The 15,434-nt window shown below is 51.3% G+C and overlaps 2 protein-coding genes across 2 annotated transcripts; both read left to right on the top strand.

The window, feature by feature from the left end:
* The first annotated feature begins 2,549 nt into the window (after nucleotides 1-2,549).
* On the top strand, nucleotides 2,550-6,928 carry LOC138237799 (zona pellucida sperm-binding protein 4-like). Its single transcript, XM_069187638.1, has 11 exons — nucleotides 2,550-2,610; nucleotides 2,735-2,860; nucleotides 2,947-2,976; nucleotides 5,286-5,473; nucleotides 5,551-5,648; nucleotides 5,725-5,852; nucleotides 5,930-6,119; nucleotides 6,207-6,354; nucleotides 6,431-6,506; nucleotides 6,590-6,712; nucleotides 6,792-6,928. The coding sequence occupies exons 1-11, from the start codon at nucleotides 2,550-2,552 to the stop codon at nucleotides 6,926-6,928; spliced, it is 1,305 nt and encodes a 434-aa protein (XP_069043739.1).
* A 6,980-nt stretch (nucleotides 6,929-13,908) lies between these two features.
* Nucleotides 13,909-14,911, top strand: LOC138237798 (zona pellucida sperm-binding protein 4-like; the record flags this gene model as incomplete). Its single annotated transcript, XM_069187637.1, has 5 exons — nucleotides 13,909-14,102; nucleotides 14,190-14,337; nucleotides 14,414-14,489; nucleotides 14,573-14,695; nucleotides 14,775-14,911. Coding segments are annotated over 5 exons (678 nt in total), but the record flags the coding sequence as incomplete, so codon positions are not given.
* Between the last annotated feature and the right edge of the window lie 523 nt (nucleotides 14,912-15,434).

Below are 15,434 nucleotides of genomic sequence, written 5' to 3'. Positions count from 1 at the left end.
TATTAGACGTACGTACCGCAAAATACAGCCAGTGTCCTAGTGTAACTGACCGGGGGAAAGTTAGCCGGAAGTTCGAAAACGATTTTGGCACGCCTGTAGCGCTTTCACGAAACCTCCTAGGGTTACGAAAACACTTGCTTTGTGTATCAAGTACATTGTGAATGTTTTAACAGCCTTCATATTGTCGTTTTTAGCACTTTTGTGGACCACGCACGAATATTCTTTTGTCCATATCTTCGCAATGGAAGCACAGAACGCCTTCAAACCAAATGCATTTTAAAGACCACGACTTGTGGAAATGTCCACAGCCTCTACATCAAACTATCAGTGAGCTAATGATCTTTTTTGAAACCTCCGGTTTTTCATCGATGCGTAATTACGCACTAACTGGAACACACGTCCACAACGCGAGAAATACTGCTCAATACGGCTTCGTGCGAAAAGCCCGTTATATCACCATAGGAAGCAGAACAGCGCAGTCTCCAATTACCCAGACTGTAAGCACGGGAATAAAGTTTTGCTTGATTTCTGAAACCCTTTCTGTATGTCCTGTTTTCATTCAGGTAAGGGTCAACTATATTCACAATACTGACAGCAGAAAGATTCAAATATTCTTTACCCAGCAGCTTATTAAAAACAGCTCCCATGATTTTCAAACCGATTGTTTACACAGAAGACCGACACAGCTTTGCGTTCTGAATCTCTTTTTCTCGTGCTTCTATTTAATGTGGCACTATGCACTGGGATAGGGGAATGCTGTTCACAAGCCAATAGCTTGTGTCGTGAAAACGCTGAAGGGGTGCCAAAATCGTTTTCGAACTTCAAGCTAACTTTACCCCGGTGTTTAACCGTAAGTATTCACTGTAAACAATGAGCCGTCTATTCAATATCCTGTCCTCCTGCGTGTGAGCTGACAGAGTTCGGGTCCTCGTGAAAATCTTCACTCCGCGAACCTGAACGTCATCACGTGCGAAAGTCTCGGTGGCTTTAAAAAGAAGGAGCTCGCAAACAGCAGGCATCGTGGTTTTGCGAGTTGTTTTCATTTCAAGATGTGCTTTTCTAGTGGTCTTGCCTTTCGGCTGTTGACCTTGCTGTTCCTCGCAGTTCTGTGTGATGCTGCGCAATGGCGCGCCCGCGCTAACGTCCAATCCGGCATCAGGCGCAAGGGGGTCGCCTTTCTGGACTCGCCTCTGCTGCCACGGCAGCAGAAGCAGCAGGTTATCCGGGCTGTGTCGGCGCAGTGCGGGGAGAGTACGATCGTGGTGCAGGTCAAGACAGACCTGTTCGGCACCGGGCAGCTGATCAACGCTTCGGATCTCAGCCTGGGAGACTGTGCGGTCACCCGGCAGGACACCGCGGCGCAGCTCCTGATCTTCGAGGCTGAGCTGCAGGCGTGTCGCAGTGTGCTGAGTGTAAGTGGTTCTGCCGTTGGGCAGCTTCGGGTTCTCGGCAGTTGGGTGACTGGATCTGTGATCTGTCTAGACCGTGGACGAGCAACTGGTGTACAGCTTCTCTCTCAACTACACCCCGAAGCCGCTGGCCAACACCCCCATAGTGAGAACGAATGGCGCTGTTGTGGGTATCGAGTGTCACTACATGAGGTGAGTCCTGGAGGAGCAGCAGGGCTGCCTGCCTGGAGCTTGACTCCCTGCTGACGCCTGCCTCCTGTCTGCTAGGCTCCACAATGTGAGCAGCAATGCCCTGAAGCCCACCTGGGTCCCCTACACCTCCACCAAGTCTGCTGAGGATCTGCTGGACTTCTCCCTGAGCCTCATGAGTGGTAGGTCTCCCCTGAGATGAAGCACGGTGTGACTGTACAGCCAGTGCAGTTGGATCAATGGGATCTGTGCTTGAGATTGGGGTTCCCTTCTCATCCAGATGACTGGAGCTCCCAGAGGTCCTCCAATGTGTTCTACCTGGGGGACGTCCTGAACATCGAAGCCTCCGTCACCCAGGCCAACCACCAGCCTCTGCGGCTCTTTGTGGACAGCTGCGTGGCCACCTTGGTCCCTGACCAGACCTCCACCCCCAGCTACTCCTTCATTGAGAACAAAGGGTGGGTGTGCCCTCGGGTGGCTTGAGCTAGTGAACACTGCCTGCCGTCTCTCCAGTTCTACACTGCCTTCTCTCCTTTCAGGTGCCTGACTGATGCCAAATCCACAGGCTCCAGCTCGCAGTTCATGCCAAGAACCCAGGACACCAAGCTGCAGATGAAGCTGGATGCCTTCAGGTTCTATCAGGATGCCAGGAGCTCAGTGAGTACTTGATCCTGATACCCATGAAAGCAGAAGGTTCTTAAAACAGCATGTCCATTACAAGCCCAAGATGGAGGCCTGGGTGTAGCTTGATCCACTCGTGCTCTTGGCAGATCTACATCACCTGCCACCTGAAGGTGACTCCTGCTTCCCAGAGTGTGGACTCCCTGAACAAGGACTGCTACACTGAGGGCAGCAGGTCAGTGAGGAGGCAGGGGGCTGCTGTGTCCAGCTGGTGCTCAGGTGAGGGAGCTGCTCTGACCCTGTGTCCCTGCTGTAGGTGGAGATCAGTGGATGGGAGTGACCAGGTCTGCAGCTGCTGTGACTCCAGCTGTGTGCCAAGTGTACGATCCAGGTATTGGGGTGGCAGGAGCAGGAGGGACCTGGCTTCTACAGGGGGTAAGGCACCCTTCCTCTGCCACTCATGGCATGGATCTCCTCAGGGTAGTGGGGGTCAAGTTGTCCTGCTCTTGTTGCAGCTCCTGAGTGGGAAGCTGATGCCACTGTGGGTCCCGTGTTTGTGCTGCAAGAGCAGGTTGCTGAGAGGCCAGTGGAGGCAGAAGGCCGGAGCTCCCAGCTAAGAGCAGAGGAGGACAAAGCCACAGGTACTGGCAGGAGGTGCTGTCGTGTCAGCTGGCCCCTCTCTGTAGCAGTGCCCACTTGCTGAGGCTCCTCTGTGCTTTCTTTCCAGGCCTGCCTGTGGAGGCTGTGATCCTGGCTGGTGTGGTGACTGCTGTGGGGCTGGTCTGTGCTGCTCTGCTGGGGACAGTCCTGCACAGGAGAAAGCAACACAAACCCATGAACTGACTTGCTGTGAATGAGGAATAAACTGGCTTGCAAAGTGTCTCTTGTACGGAGCTGCTTCTTTCCTAAGGGGAGTTGTGTGGGTTGGGTGTGAATGCAGTACTGTCTAGGATGCCTGCTTCTGCACACGGAGGGTGCTCAGCTGCTCAAGCAAGCAGTTGAGTAGAAAGTGTCAGTTCGGTATTGCTTCTCCCAGACTGTAGCATAGCAACTGAAATCAATAGTAAAAATACACTGGGAGTGACCGAGTCCAGCGTCTGCGTTCTTCCCGGGAAAAGCAGGGCTCTCTTCAGGAAACGGGAGCAGCCTGAGCTGTGACGTATCGGATCGTACAGGTTTGAAAACGGCGCCACAGGCAGGAGTTCTTTGATGTCGGCTGCCAGAACGAGAGCCCCTCCATGCCTTTAAGGCAATGGATGAATTGCTCAACTCTCGCATCTCCCAAGGTCCCCTATTCCGCGAAGAGGAGAAACGGGCACCGCCAATACTTCGTTGGGAAAGCAGTATGTGAACTCGACGTAAAAGGCTTCAGCATATGTACCCAGCATCCTAAATCAAACGTGTTGTACTTGCGCTGTACGTCAGTTAGACACAAATCCCATTTTAAAGATGACCAGGTTTCTAGGCTTTGAAAAGATTACAGTATCTAAACACGTGAATTATTAGTCCACCACACCATGGCCTTTTCCCTATTGCCGTAATTAACGGTGCCCTTTAATGAAGTTTGGTCTTTTCTTCGACGTGTTTGTTTAACGCGCCAAATGTCTGGTTTTTCTTGCTCAACATAACGGTCCAAAAGGGCCGTATCGCCGGCTTTACGGCAAAGGCCGATTAGCAATACTGTGTTTAAAACAATCTGAAAGTACTGCTATTCTAAAGCGCCTCATAAAAGTGAATACAGACATTAATCGCAAACTAGACATGTGATGCTCCATGTGGACGGAATCGCTCAAACCAAAATGTGCTCCGTTCACTTGAAATTGATCATTTGAAGCTGCTGTCCACCACACTAGTTTTTGAGTAGAGCATTCGCTTATATTTGTGTTAGCAAAAATATTGTAATTGATCAAACGTGAACGCTAACGTAGTGTATTAACGGCACATATTTATCAGCTAGACTTCTGCTCTTTTAGGGGGAAATTGCAAAACTTCGCTGGTTTCAGTGTTTAGGGAAAAACTGTAGAACACGAATGACACTAGGCAGAAAAACGCAACTGTACAGAACAGCTCGTCTGTCTCGGTCACAATCTCCGTAACTCGCTCATTTGAACGTGCCAGCAAAATGTTTTTGGAGTGTAATGCATCTGCCTCTGCGTGCTTGTTTTTCCAAGACGATGCAAGAGACTCCTCGTTTGGATGACTGTAAGAGCAGCTGTATGCCCCTTTTGTTATTTACATCTGCACATGAATATCACTGCCAACGATGAAGCCAGTGTGTAGTACCTGTGGGTCAGTGTTATTATACCCAGCAATTCACAATGTACAAATAAATGCTTTTCTTGCAGCATGTTATGGTGTACGAAAACATGTTGACAGCATTGGTATTTCTCTCAGTTAAAAACTGAAAACCGGATTTTTGGGGGCATATAACCAGAAAGTGAACCAACCTAAAATATCCCAAACTGCACATCTCTGTTTATACCGCTCCTCTGTACCGTCAGTTCTTCTCTGAATCGGCTGATGGGACAGATGCAGCTCATTACTCAATAAGGGGTCAAACACATCGTGTTGAGATATTAGTCTAACCCTCGCGATAGCTCGTTCCAGTCGAACAGGACGCTCCGTGATTAATCAGCTGACTCGGGTGACGCTCTGAGTGTCCGAAGTCCTCGTGCGCGCGCTACAGCCCTCCAATCGCCGCCCTCAGCCAATCAGGGCGCAGCGCGTATTTCAGGAGCTGAGCGCCGCTTGTCTGCAGTTCCTCGGCGAGTTTCACGATGGAGAAGTCCATGAGCAGAGGGAGGATGGGGTTGTACATTGTGTTGTTTTTGCTATCGTTGGATTGTTCTTTAGCTCAGGTGCAGAAGTGCCTGGTTAATGACAGTGACAAGATGGCATGTGGTAACTTGACTATCAGTAAAAGTGACTGTGAAGCTAATAATTGCTGCTTTGATCCGTCCGGCCAAAATCGCTGTTACTATGGGAATGAAGGTGGGTTTTTGGCTCTTGAGCGCCTTCTATGATGAGCTTAACAGGCTTGGTTTACCAGCTCTTGCTTTCCTCCAGTGACTGTCCAGTGCACCAGGGATGGCCAGTTTGTGGTGGTCGTGTCCAGGAATGCCACCAGCCCTCAGCTGAGCCTGGATTCAGTCAGCCTGCAGGGGGGCAGGAGTGCCCCCTGTGGCCCTGTTGGCACCACTGCTGGCTTTGCCATGTTCCAGTTCCCAGTCAGTGCCTGTGGCACCAGCATGAAGGTGAGGGGCTTGATCCTTCAGCTGAGGATGTTGTTCCTGTGGTGATTCCTGACCTTGTTCATGTGTCCTTCCTCCAGATTGAAGGTGGTGCTGTGGTGTATGAGAACATGATGTCCTCAACATTTGCTGTGATTGGGGGACCTGCTGGCTCCATCACAAGGGACAGTTTCTACAAGTGAGTGAGCAGCTGCTGCTTCCCAGAGTGCTCTGGTCTTGCTGGATCCCATGACTGCCTGCTTCTCTCTCTCCAGGCTGTTCTTCCAGTGCAGGTATGCAGACGATGACCTTGTTCCAGTGCGGGCTGTGGTCTACACGGTCTCCCCACCCCTTCCGGCAGTGTCTCCAGGACCTCTCCGTGTGGAGCTCAGGATTGCAAGAGGTAGCTGTCAGGCCTTGGGCTGTGTGAGCCGAGTGTGTGGGGCTTCTGCTGAACCCCGCTGCTGCTCTTGTCCTCAGGAGAGCTGTATGACTCCTACTACAGTGACCTGGACTACCCTGTGACCAAGGTGCTGCGGGATCCTGTGTATGTGGAGGTCCACATCTTGAGCAGGACTGACCCCAACATTGTCCTGACCCTGGGGGACTGCTGGGCCACTTCCACTCCCAGTCCTCTCGGCCAGCCCAGCTGGAGCCTTCTGGTTGCTGGGTAATCTGACCCCTGTGGCTCCGACTGGCTTGTCTCAGTAGTGTCCCCTTGTGGCAGGGCTCACCCTCCCTGTTGCTGTCCTTGCAGGTGTCCCTACGGAGGTGACAACTACCAGACCACCTTGATCCCTGTGGGTGGCTCCTCAGGGCTGCCGTACCCAACGCACTACCAGCGCTTCATGATTCAGATGTTCACTTTTGTGGATCCTGCCTCTCAGGTGCCTCTGATGGAGAAGGTAGGGAGCAGCTTGTGGGGAAGGAGGTGGTGGCTGGTCCTGGGCTGTGCAGTGACCCTTGCTGTGCTCTCTCCAGGTGTTCATCCACTGTAGTGCAGCAGTGTGCCAGCCGACTGCTACTGACCGCTGTGTGCCCACCTGTGGCAGGAGGAGTGAGTTCTCTGGGGACAGGGCGGTTGTGTGCCAGTCAGCTGTGTGTGTCCTTTCCTGATGCTGTTGTCCTGTCCTCTTGCAGGAAGAGCTGTTGCTCGAGTGGCAGAGGACTCCTCCAGAGAAACTGTGCTGGTGTCCAGTGGGGAAGTGATCCTGGTTGGATCTGAGCTTCCAGCTCTGGGTCAGCTGGATTCCCATCCTGAAGGTGAGGGAGGGGGATGGAGGCTGAGTGTCTGATCCTGTTCCCTGTGTCTGACCCCTCACTAAAGCTCTTCTCTCCACAGCACCCCGGTTCCTGAGCTATGGGCTGCTGGTAGTAGCTGCCTCCACTGTGCTTGTGGTCTGTTCTCTGGTGTTGGTGGCTGTGTGGAGATCTAGACCTCACATCCAGAATACCAAGCCTAATCTGGAGTATGAATAAAGGCCTTGTTCTGAACTCCCTTGTGTACTGTTTTGTATGCTTCCCTCTTCTGTCAGCATTAAGTGCTGTAGTTCGGTGTCTATGTGAAGATGTCCCTGTAAGCCTCTTCAATGGCTGTGTTTTTCCATCTATCATAGACAAGTACTTGCACTAGTTCTTGGCCACTGCTTTTTCTTGGAGTCTGTGGTCTTAATGATATTCCTTCGACTGGCCTGGATTCTAATTGACCGCACTTTGGGGGGGAAAAATACCTAGAGGGCTCATAACCAATTCCTCTTTCATCTCTCCAGCCCTCGGGCGCAAGTTGACAAACTTGCTCCCTCTCCCTTCTGAGTGAGTTCAGCCAATGCCCTCCTGTTCTAGTTCTTTAGAACAACACACCAGGACCCAGGCAGCCAAACATTTCTAGTTTGATTACAATTAGTTTTTCCTTCAGCTACCTGTCAAAGGAAAAATTAAACCATGATTTAACTGGGGGACTAGTGCTGTGCATGAACAAGATGAGTGTGACTTTCACCCAGTTCTCTACAGCCCGCCTCCAATAAAAGTGGTGGAGATGAGCCAGTTCCTAGCATAACTGCACATGCAAACTCCCCCTGAATGTACACTAGGCAGGAGTCCAACCCAATAGACACTCCTCAGATTAGTCCAGCTCTCTAAATCGATTTCAAATGACTGTGTGTGTGTGTGTGCTATCATGGAGACTTAATGGAAAGCCATTCGTGTCTTCCACTGTAGAAGACGGACTCCAGTAGTCCCCACAACCAACATTTCAGCTGGGGGACAAAACACGTGTCGTCACTGCACACAGATCTGGAGAAGGAAATACTGTATCACTACGAGTTTGTCTTCTCACTAGAGGGACACATTAAAGCCACGAAATATCTCATTGTCGGCAAATTCATTGAAATCATTTGTGCAATAATGAGATCTTATGATGTACTGTATGTAAAGTGAGACGTTTTCGGACCAGGTCTTATCTTTTCTCACTAGTTCACCTCTGATCAGATCATTCTCAACATCTGGTGGCCAGCAGGCAAAAGCTCTAACAGGAAATATTAGACGTACGTACCGCAAAATACAGCCAGTGTCCTAGTGTAACTGACCGGGGGAAAGTTAGCCGGAAGTTCGAAAACGATTTTGGCACGCCTGTAGCGCTTTCACGAAACCTCCTAGGGTTACGAAAACACTTGCTTTGTGTATCAAGTACATTGTGAATGTTTTAACAGCCTTCATATTGTCGTTTTTAGCACTTTTGTGGACCACGCACGAATATTCTTTTGTCCATATCTTCGCAATGGAAGCACAGAACGCCTTCAAACCAAATGCATTTTAAAGACCACGACTTGTGGAAATGTCCACAGCCTCTACATCAAACTATCAGTGAGCTAATGATCTTTTTTGAAACCTCCGGTTTTTCATCGATGCGTAATTACGCACTAACTGGAACACACGTCCACAACGCGAGAAATACTGCTCAATACGGCTTCGTGCGAAAAGCCCGTATATCACCATAGGAAGCAGAACAGCGCAGTCTCCAATTACCCAGACTGTAAGCACGGGAATAAAGTTTTGCTTGATTTCTGAAACCCTTTCTGTATGTCCTGTTTTCATTCAGGTAAGGGTCAACTATATTCACAATACTGACAGCAGAAAGATTCAAATATTCTTTACCCAGCAGCTTATTAAAAACAGCTCCCATGATTTTCAAACCGATTGTTTACACAGAAGACCGACACAGCTTTGCGTTCTGAATCTCTTTTTCTCGTGCTTCTATTTAATGTGGCACTATGCACTGGGATAGGGGAATGCTGTTCACAAGCCAATAGCTTGTGTCGTGAAAACGCTGAAGGGGTGCCAAAATCGTTTTCGAACTTCAAGCTAACTTTACCCCGGTGTTTAACCGTAAGTATTCACTGTAAACAATGAGCCGTCTATTCAATATCCTGTCCTCCTGCGTGTGAGCTGACAGAGTTCGGGTCCTCGTGAAAATCTTCACTCCGCGAACCTGAACGTCATCACGTGCGAAAGTCTCGGTGGCTTTAAAAAGAAGGAGCTCGCAAACAGCAGGCATCGTGGTTTTGCGAGTTGTTTTCATTTCAAGATGTGCTTTTCTAGTGGTCTTGCCTTTCGGCTGTTGACCTTGCTGTTCCTCGCAGTTCTGTGTGATGCTGCGCAATGGCGCGCCCGCGCTAACGTCCAATCCGGCATCAGGCGCAAGGGGGTCGCCTTTCTGGACTCGCCTCTGCTGCCACGGCAGCAGAAGCAGCAGGTTATCCGGGCTGTGTCGGCGCAGTGCGGGGAGAGTACGATCGTGGTGCAGGTCAAGACAGACCTGTTCGGCACCGGGCAGCTGATCAACGCTTCGGATCTCAGCCTGGGAGACTGTGCGGTCACCCGGCAGGACACCGCGGCGCAGCTCCTGATCTTCGAGGCTGAGCTGCAGGCGTGTCGCAGTGTGCTGAGTGTAAGTGGTTCTGCCGTTGGGCAGCTTCGGGTTCTCGGCAGTTGGGTGACTGGATCTGTGATCTGTCTAGACCGTGGACGAGCAACTGGTGTACAGCTTCTCTCTCAACTACACCCCGAAGCCGCTGGCCAACACCCCCATAGTGAGAACGAATGGCGCTGTTGTGGGTATCGAGTGTCACTACATGAGGTGAGTCCTGGAGGAGCAGCAGGGCTGCCTGCCTGGAGCTTGACTCCCTGCTGACGCCTGCCTCCTGTCTGCTAGGCTCCACAATGTGAGCAGCAATGCCCTGAAGCCCACCTGGGTCCCCTACACCTCCACCAAGTCTGCTGAGGATCTGCTGGACTTCTCCCTGAGCCTCATGAGTGGTAGGTCTCCCCTGAGATGAAGCACGGTGTGACTGTACAGCCAGTGCAGTTGGATCAATGGGATCTGTGCTTGAGATTGGGGTTCCCTTCTCATCCAGATGACTGGAGCTCCCAGAGGTCCTCCAATGTGTTCTACCTGGGGGACGTCCTGAACATCGAAGCCTCCGTCACCCAGGCCAACCACCAGCCTCTGCGGCTCTTTGTGGACAGCTGCGTGGCCACCTTGGTCCCTGACCAGACCTCCACCCCCAGCTACTCCTTCATTGAGAACAAAGGGTGGGTGTGCCCTCGGGTGGCTTGAGCTAGTGAACACTGCCTGCCGTCTCTCCAGTTCTACACTGCCTTCTCTCCTTTCAGGTGCCTGACTGATGCCAAATCCACAGGCTCCAGCTCGCAGTTCATGCCAAGAACCCAGGACACCAAGCTGCAGATGAAGCTGGATGCCTTCAGGTTCTATCAGGATGCCAGGAGCTCAGTGAGTACTTGATCCTGATACCCATGAAAGCAGAAGGTTCTTAAAACAGCATGTCCATTACAAGCCCAAGATGGAGGCCTGGGTGTAGCTTGATCCACTCGTGCTCTTGGCAGATCTACATCACCTGCCACCTGAAGGTGACTCCTGCTTCCCAGAGTGTGGACTCCCTGAACAAGGACTGCTACACTGAGGGCAGCAGGTCAGTGAGGAGGCAGGGGGCTGCTGTGTCCAGCTGGTGCTCAGGTGAGGGAGCTGCTCTGACCCCGTGTCCCTGCTGTAGGTGGAGATCAGTGGATGGGAGTGACCAGGTCTGCAGCTGCTGTGACTCCAGCTGTGTGCCAAGTGTACGATCCAGGTATTGGGGTGGCAGGAGCAGGAGGGACCTGGCTTCTACAGGGGGTAAGGCACCCTTCCTCTGCCACTCATGGCATGGATCTCCTCAGGGTAGTGGGGGTCAAGTTGTCCTGCTCTTGTTGCAGCTCCTGAGTGGGAAGCTGATGCCACTGTGGGTCCCGTGTTTGTGCTGCAAGAGCAGGTTGCTGAGAGGCCAGTGGAGGCAGAAGGCCGGAGCTCCCAGCTAAGAGCAGAGGAGGACAAAGCCACAGGTACTGGCAGGAGGTGCTGTCGTGTCAGCTGGCCCCTCTCTGTAGCAGTGCCCACTTGCTGAGGCTCCTCTGTGCTTTCTTTCCAGGCCTGCCTGTGGAGGCTGTGATCCTGGCTGGTGTGGTGACTGCTGTGGGGCTGGTCTGTGCTGCTCTGCTGGGGACAGTCCTGCACAGGAGAAAGCAACACAAACCCATGAACTGACTTGCTGTGAATGAGGAATAAACTGGCTTGCAAAGTGTCTCTTGTACGGAGCTGCTTCTTTCCTAAGGGGAGTTGTGTGGGTTGGGTGTGAATGCAGTACTGTCTAGGATGCCTGCTTCTGCACACGGAGGGTGCTCAGCTGCTCAAGCAAGCAGTTGAGTAGAAAGTGTCAGTTCGGTATTGCTTCTCCCAGACTGTAGCATAGCAACTGAAATCAATAGTAAAAATACACTGGGAGTGACCGAGTCCAGCGTCTGCGTTCTTCCCGGGAAAAGCAGGGCTCTCTTCAGGAAACGGGAGCAGCCTGAGCTGTGACGTATCGGATCGTACAGGTTTGAAAACGGCGCCACAGGCAGGAGTTCTTTGATGTCGGCTGCCAGAACGAGAGCCCCTCCATGCCTTTAAGGCAATGGCTGAATTGCTCAACTCTCGCATCTCCCAAGGTCCCCTATTCCGCGAAGAGGAGAAACGGGCACCGCCAATACTTCGTTGGGAAAGCAGTATGTGAACTCGACGTAAAAGGCTTCAGCATATGTACCCAGCATCCTAAATCAAACGTGTTGTACTTGCGCTGTACGTCAGTTAGACACAAATCCCATTTTAAAGATGACCAGGTTTCTAGGCTTTGAAAAGATTACAGTATCTAAACACGTGAATTATTAGTCCACCACACCATGGCCTTTTCCCTATTGCCGTAATTAACGGTGCCCTTTAATGAAGTTTGGTCTTTTCTTCGACGTGTTTGTTTAACGCGCCAAATGTCTGGTTTTTCTTGCTCAACATAACGGTCCAAAAGGGCCGTATCGCCGGCTTTACGGCAAAGGCCGATTAGCAATACTGTGTTTAAAACAATCTGAAAGTACTGCTATTCTAAAGCGCCTCATAAAAGTGAATACAGACATTAATCGCAAACTAGACATGTGATGCTCCATGTGGACGGAATCGCTCAAACCAAAATGTGCTCCGTTCACTTGAAATTGATCATTTGAAGCTGCTGTCCACCACACTAGTTTTTGAGTAGAGCATTCGCTTATATTTGTGTTAGCAAAAATATTGTAATTGATCAAACGTGAACGCTAACGTAGTGTATTAACGGCACATATTTATCAGCTAGACTTCTGCTCTTTTAGGGGGAAATTGCAAAACTTCGCTGGTTTCAGTGTTTAGGGAAAAACTGTAGAACACGAATGACACTAGGCAGAAAAACGCAACTGTACAGAACAGCTCGTCTGTCTCGGTCACAATCTCCGTAACTCGCTCATTTGAACGTGCCAGCAAAATGTTTTTGGAGTGTAATGCATCTGCCTCTGCGTGCTTGTTTTTCCAAGACGATGCAAGAGACTCCTCGTTTGGATGACTGTAAGAGCAGCTGTATGCCCCTTTTGTTATTTACATCTGCACATGAATATCACTGCCAACGATGAAGCCAGTGTGTAGTACCTGTGGGTCAGTGTTATTATACCCAGCAATTCACAATGTACAAATAAATGCTTTTCTTGCAGCATGTTATGGTGTACGAAAACATGTTGACAGCATTGGTATTTCTCTCAGTTAAAAACTGAAAACCGGATTTTTGGGGGCATATAACCAGAAAGTGAACCAACCTAAAATATCCCAAACTGCACATCTCTGTTTATACCGCTCCTCTGTACCGTCAGTTCTTCTCTGAATCGGCTGATGGGACAGATGCAGCTCATTACTCAATAAGAGGTCAAACACATCGTGTTGAGATATTAGTCTAACCCTCGCGATAGCTCGTTCCAGTCGAACAGGACGCTCCGTGATTAATCAGCTGACTCGGGTGACGCTCTGAGTGTCCGAAGTCCTCGTGCGCGCGCTACAGCCCTCCAATCGCCGCCCTCAGCCAATCAGGGCGCAGCGCGTATTTCAGGAGCTGAGCGCCGCTTGTCTGCAGTTCCTCGGCGAGTTTCACGATGGAGAAGTCCATGAGCAGAGGGAGGATGGGGTTGTACATTGTGTTGTTTTTGCTATCGTTGGATTGTTCTTTAGCTCAGGTGCAGAAGTGCCTGGTTAATGACAGTGACAAGATGGCATGTGGTAACTTGACTATCAGTAAAAGTGACTGTGAAGCTAATAATTGCTGCTTTGATCCGTCCGGCCAAAATCGCTGTTACTATGGGAATGAAGGTGGGTTTTTGGCTCTTGAGCGCCTTCTATGATGAGCTTAACAGGCTTGGTTTACCAGCTCTTGCTTTCCTCCAGTGACTGTCCAGTGCACCAGGGATGGCCAGTTTGTGGTGGTCGTGTCCAGGAATGCCACCAGCCCTCAGCTGAGCCTGGATTCAGTCAGCCTGCAGGGGGGCAGGAGTGCCCCCTGTGGCCCTGTTGGCACCACTGCTGGCTTTGCCATGTTCCAGTTCCCAGTCAGTGCCTGTGGCACCAGCATGAAGGTGAGGGGCTTGATCCTTCAGCTGAGGATGTTGTTCCTGTGCTGATTCCTGACCTTGTTCATGTGTCCTTCCTCCAGATTGAAGGTGGTGCTGTGGTGTATGAGAACATGATGTCCTCAACATTTGCTGTGATTGGGGGACCTGCTGGCTCCATCACGAGGGACAGTTTCTACAAGTGAGTGAGCAGCTGCTGCTTCCCAGAGTGCTCTGGTCTTGCTGGATCCCATGACTGCCTGCTTCTCTCTCTCCAGGCTGTTCTTCCAGTGCAGGTATGCAGACGATGACCTTGTTCCAGTGCGGGCTGTGGTCTACACGGTCTCCCCACCCCTTCCGGCAGTGTCTCCAGGACCTCTCCGTGTGGAGCTCAGGATTGCAAGAGGTAGCTGTCAGGCCTTGGGCTGTGTGAGCCGAGTGTGTGGGGCTTCTGCTGAACCCCGCTGCTGCTCTTGTCCTCAGGAGAGCTGTATGACTCCTACTACAGTGACCTGGACTACCCTGTGACCAAGGTGCTGCGGGATCCTGTGTATGTGGAGGTCCACATCTTGAGCAGGACTGACCCCAACATTGTCCTGACCCTGGGGGACTGCTGGGCCACTTCCACTCCCAGTCCTCTCGGCCAGCCCAGCTGGAGCCTTCTGGTTGCTGGGTAATCTGACCCCTGTGGCTCCGACTGGCTTGTCTCAGTAGTGTCCCCTTGTGGCAGGGCTCACCCTCCCTGTTGCTGTCCTTGCAGGTGTCCCTACGGAGGTGACAACTACCAGACCACCTTGATCCCTGTGGGTGGCTCCTCAGGGCTGCCGTACCCAACGCACTACCAGCGCTTCATGATTCAGATGTTCACTTTTGTGGATCCTGCCTCTCAGGTGCCTCTGATGGAGAAGGTAGGGAGCAGCTTGTGGGGAAGGAGGTGGTGGCTGGTCCTGGGCTGTGCAGTGACCCTTGCTGTGCTCTCTCCAGGTGTTCATCCACTGTAGTGCAGCAGTGTGCCAGCCGACTGCTACTGACCGCTGTGTGCCCACCTGTGGCAGGAGGAGTGAGTTCTCTGGGGACAGGGCGGTTGTGTGCCAGTCAGCTGTGTGTGTCCTTTCCTGATGCTGTTGTCCTGTCCTCTTGCAGGAAGAGCTGTTGCTCGAGTGGCAGAGGACTCCTCCAGAGAAACTGTGCTGGTGTCCAGTGGGGAAGTGATCCTGGTTGGATCTGAGCTTCCAGCTCTGGGTCAGCTGGATTCCCATCCTGAAGGTGAGGGAGGGGGATGGAGGCTGAGTGTCTGATCCTGTTCCCTGTGTCTGACCCCTCACTAAAGCTCTTCTCTCCACAGCACCCCGGTTCCTGAGCTATGGGCTGCTGGTAGTAGCTGCCTCCACTGTGCTTGTGGTCTGTTCTCTGGTGTTGGTGGCTGTGTGGAGATCTAGACCTCACATCCAGAATACCAAGCCTAATCTGGAGTATGAATAAAGGCCTTGTTCTGAACTCCCTTGTGTACTGTTTTGTATGCTTCCCTCTTCTGTCAGCATTAAGTGCTGTAGTTCGGTGTCTATGTGAAGATGTCCCTGTAAGCCTCTTCAATGGCTGTGTTTTTCCATCTTTCATAGACAAGTACTTGCACTAGTTCTTGGCCACTGCTTTTTCTTGGAGTCTGTGGTCTTAATGATATTCCTTCGACTGGCCTGGATTCTAATTGACTGCACTTTGGGGGGGGGGAAAAATACCTAGAGGGCTCATAACCAATTCCTCTTTCATCTCTCCAGCCCTCGGGCGCAAGTTGACAAACTTGCTCCCTCTCCCTTCTGAGTGAGTTCAGCCAATGCCCTCCTGTTCTAGTTCTTTAGAACAGGACCCAGGCAGCCAAACATTTCTAGTTTGATTACAATTAGTTTTTCCTTCAGCTACCTGTCAAAGGAAAAATTAAACCATGATTTAACTGGGGGACTAGTGCTGTGCATGAACAAGATGAGTGTGACTTTCACCCAGTTCTCTA

Source organism: Lepisosteus oculatus, chromosome 3 (assembly GCF_040954835.1).
Source record: "Lepisosteus oculatus isolate fLepOcu1 chromosome 3, fLepOcu1.hap2, whole genome shotgun sequence".
Taxonomy (NCBI): domain Eukaryota; kingdom Metazoa; phylum Chordata; class Actinopteri; order Semionotiformes; family Lepisosteidae; genus Lepisosteus; species Lepisosteus oculatus.
This window is presented reverse-complemented; position numbering and strand designations above follow the sequence as displayed.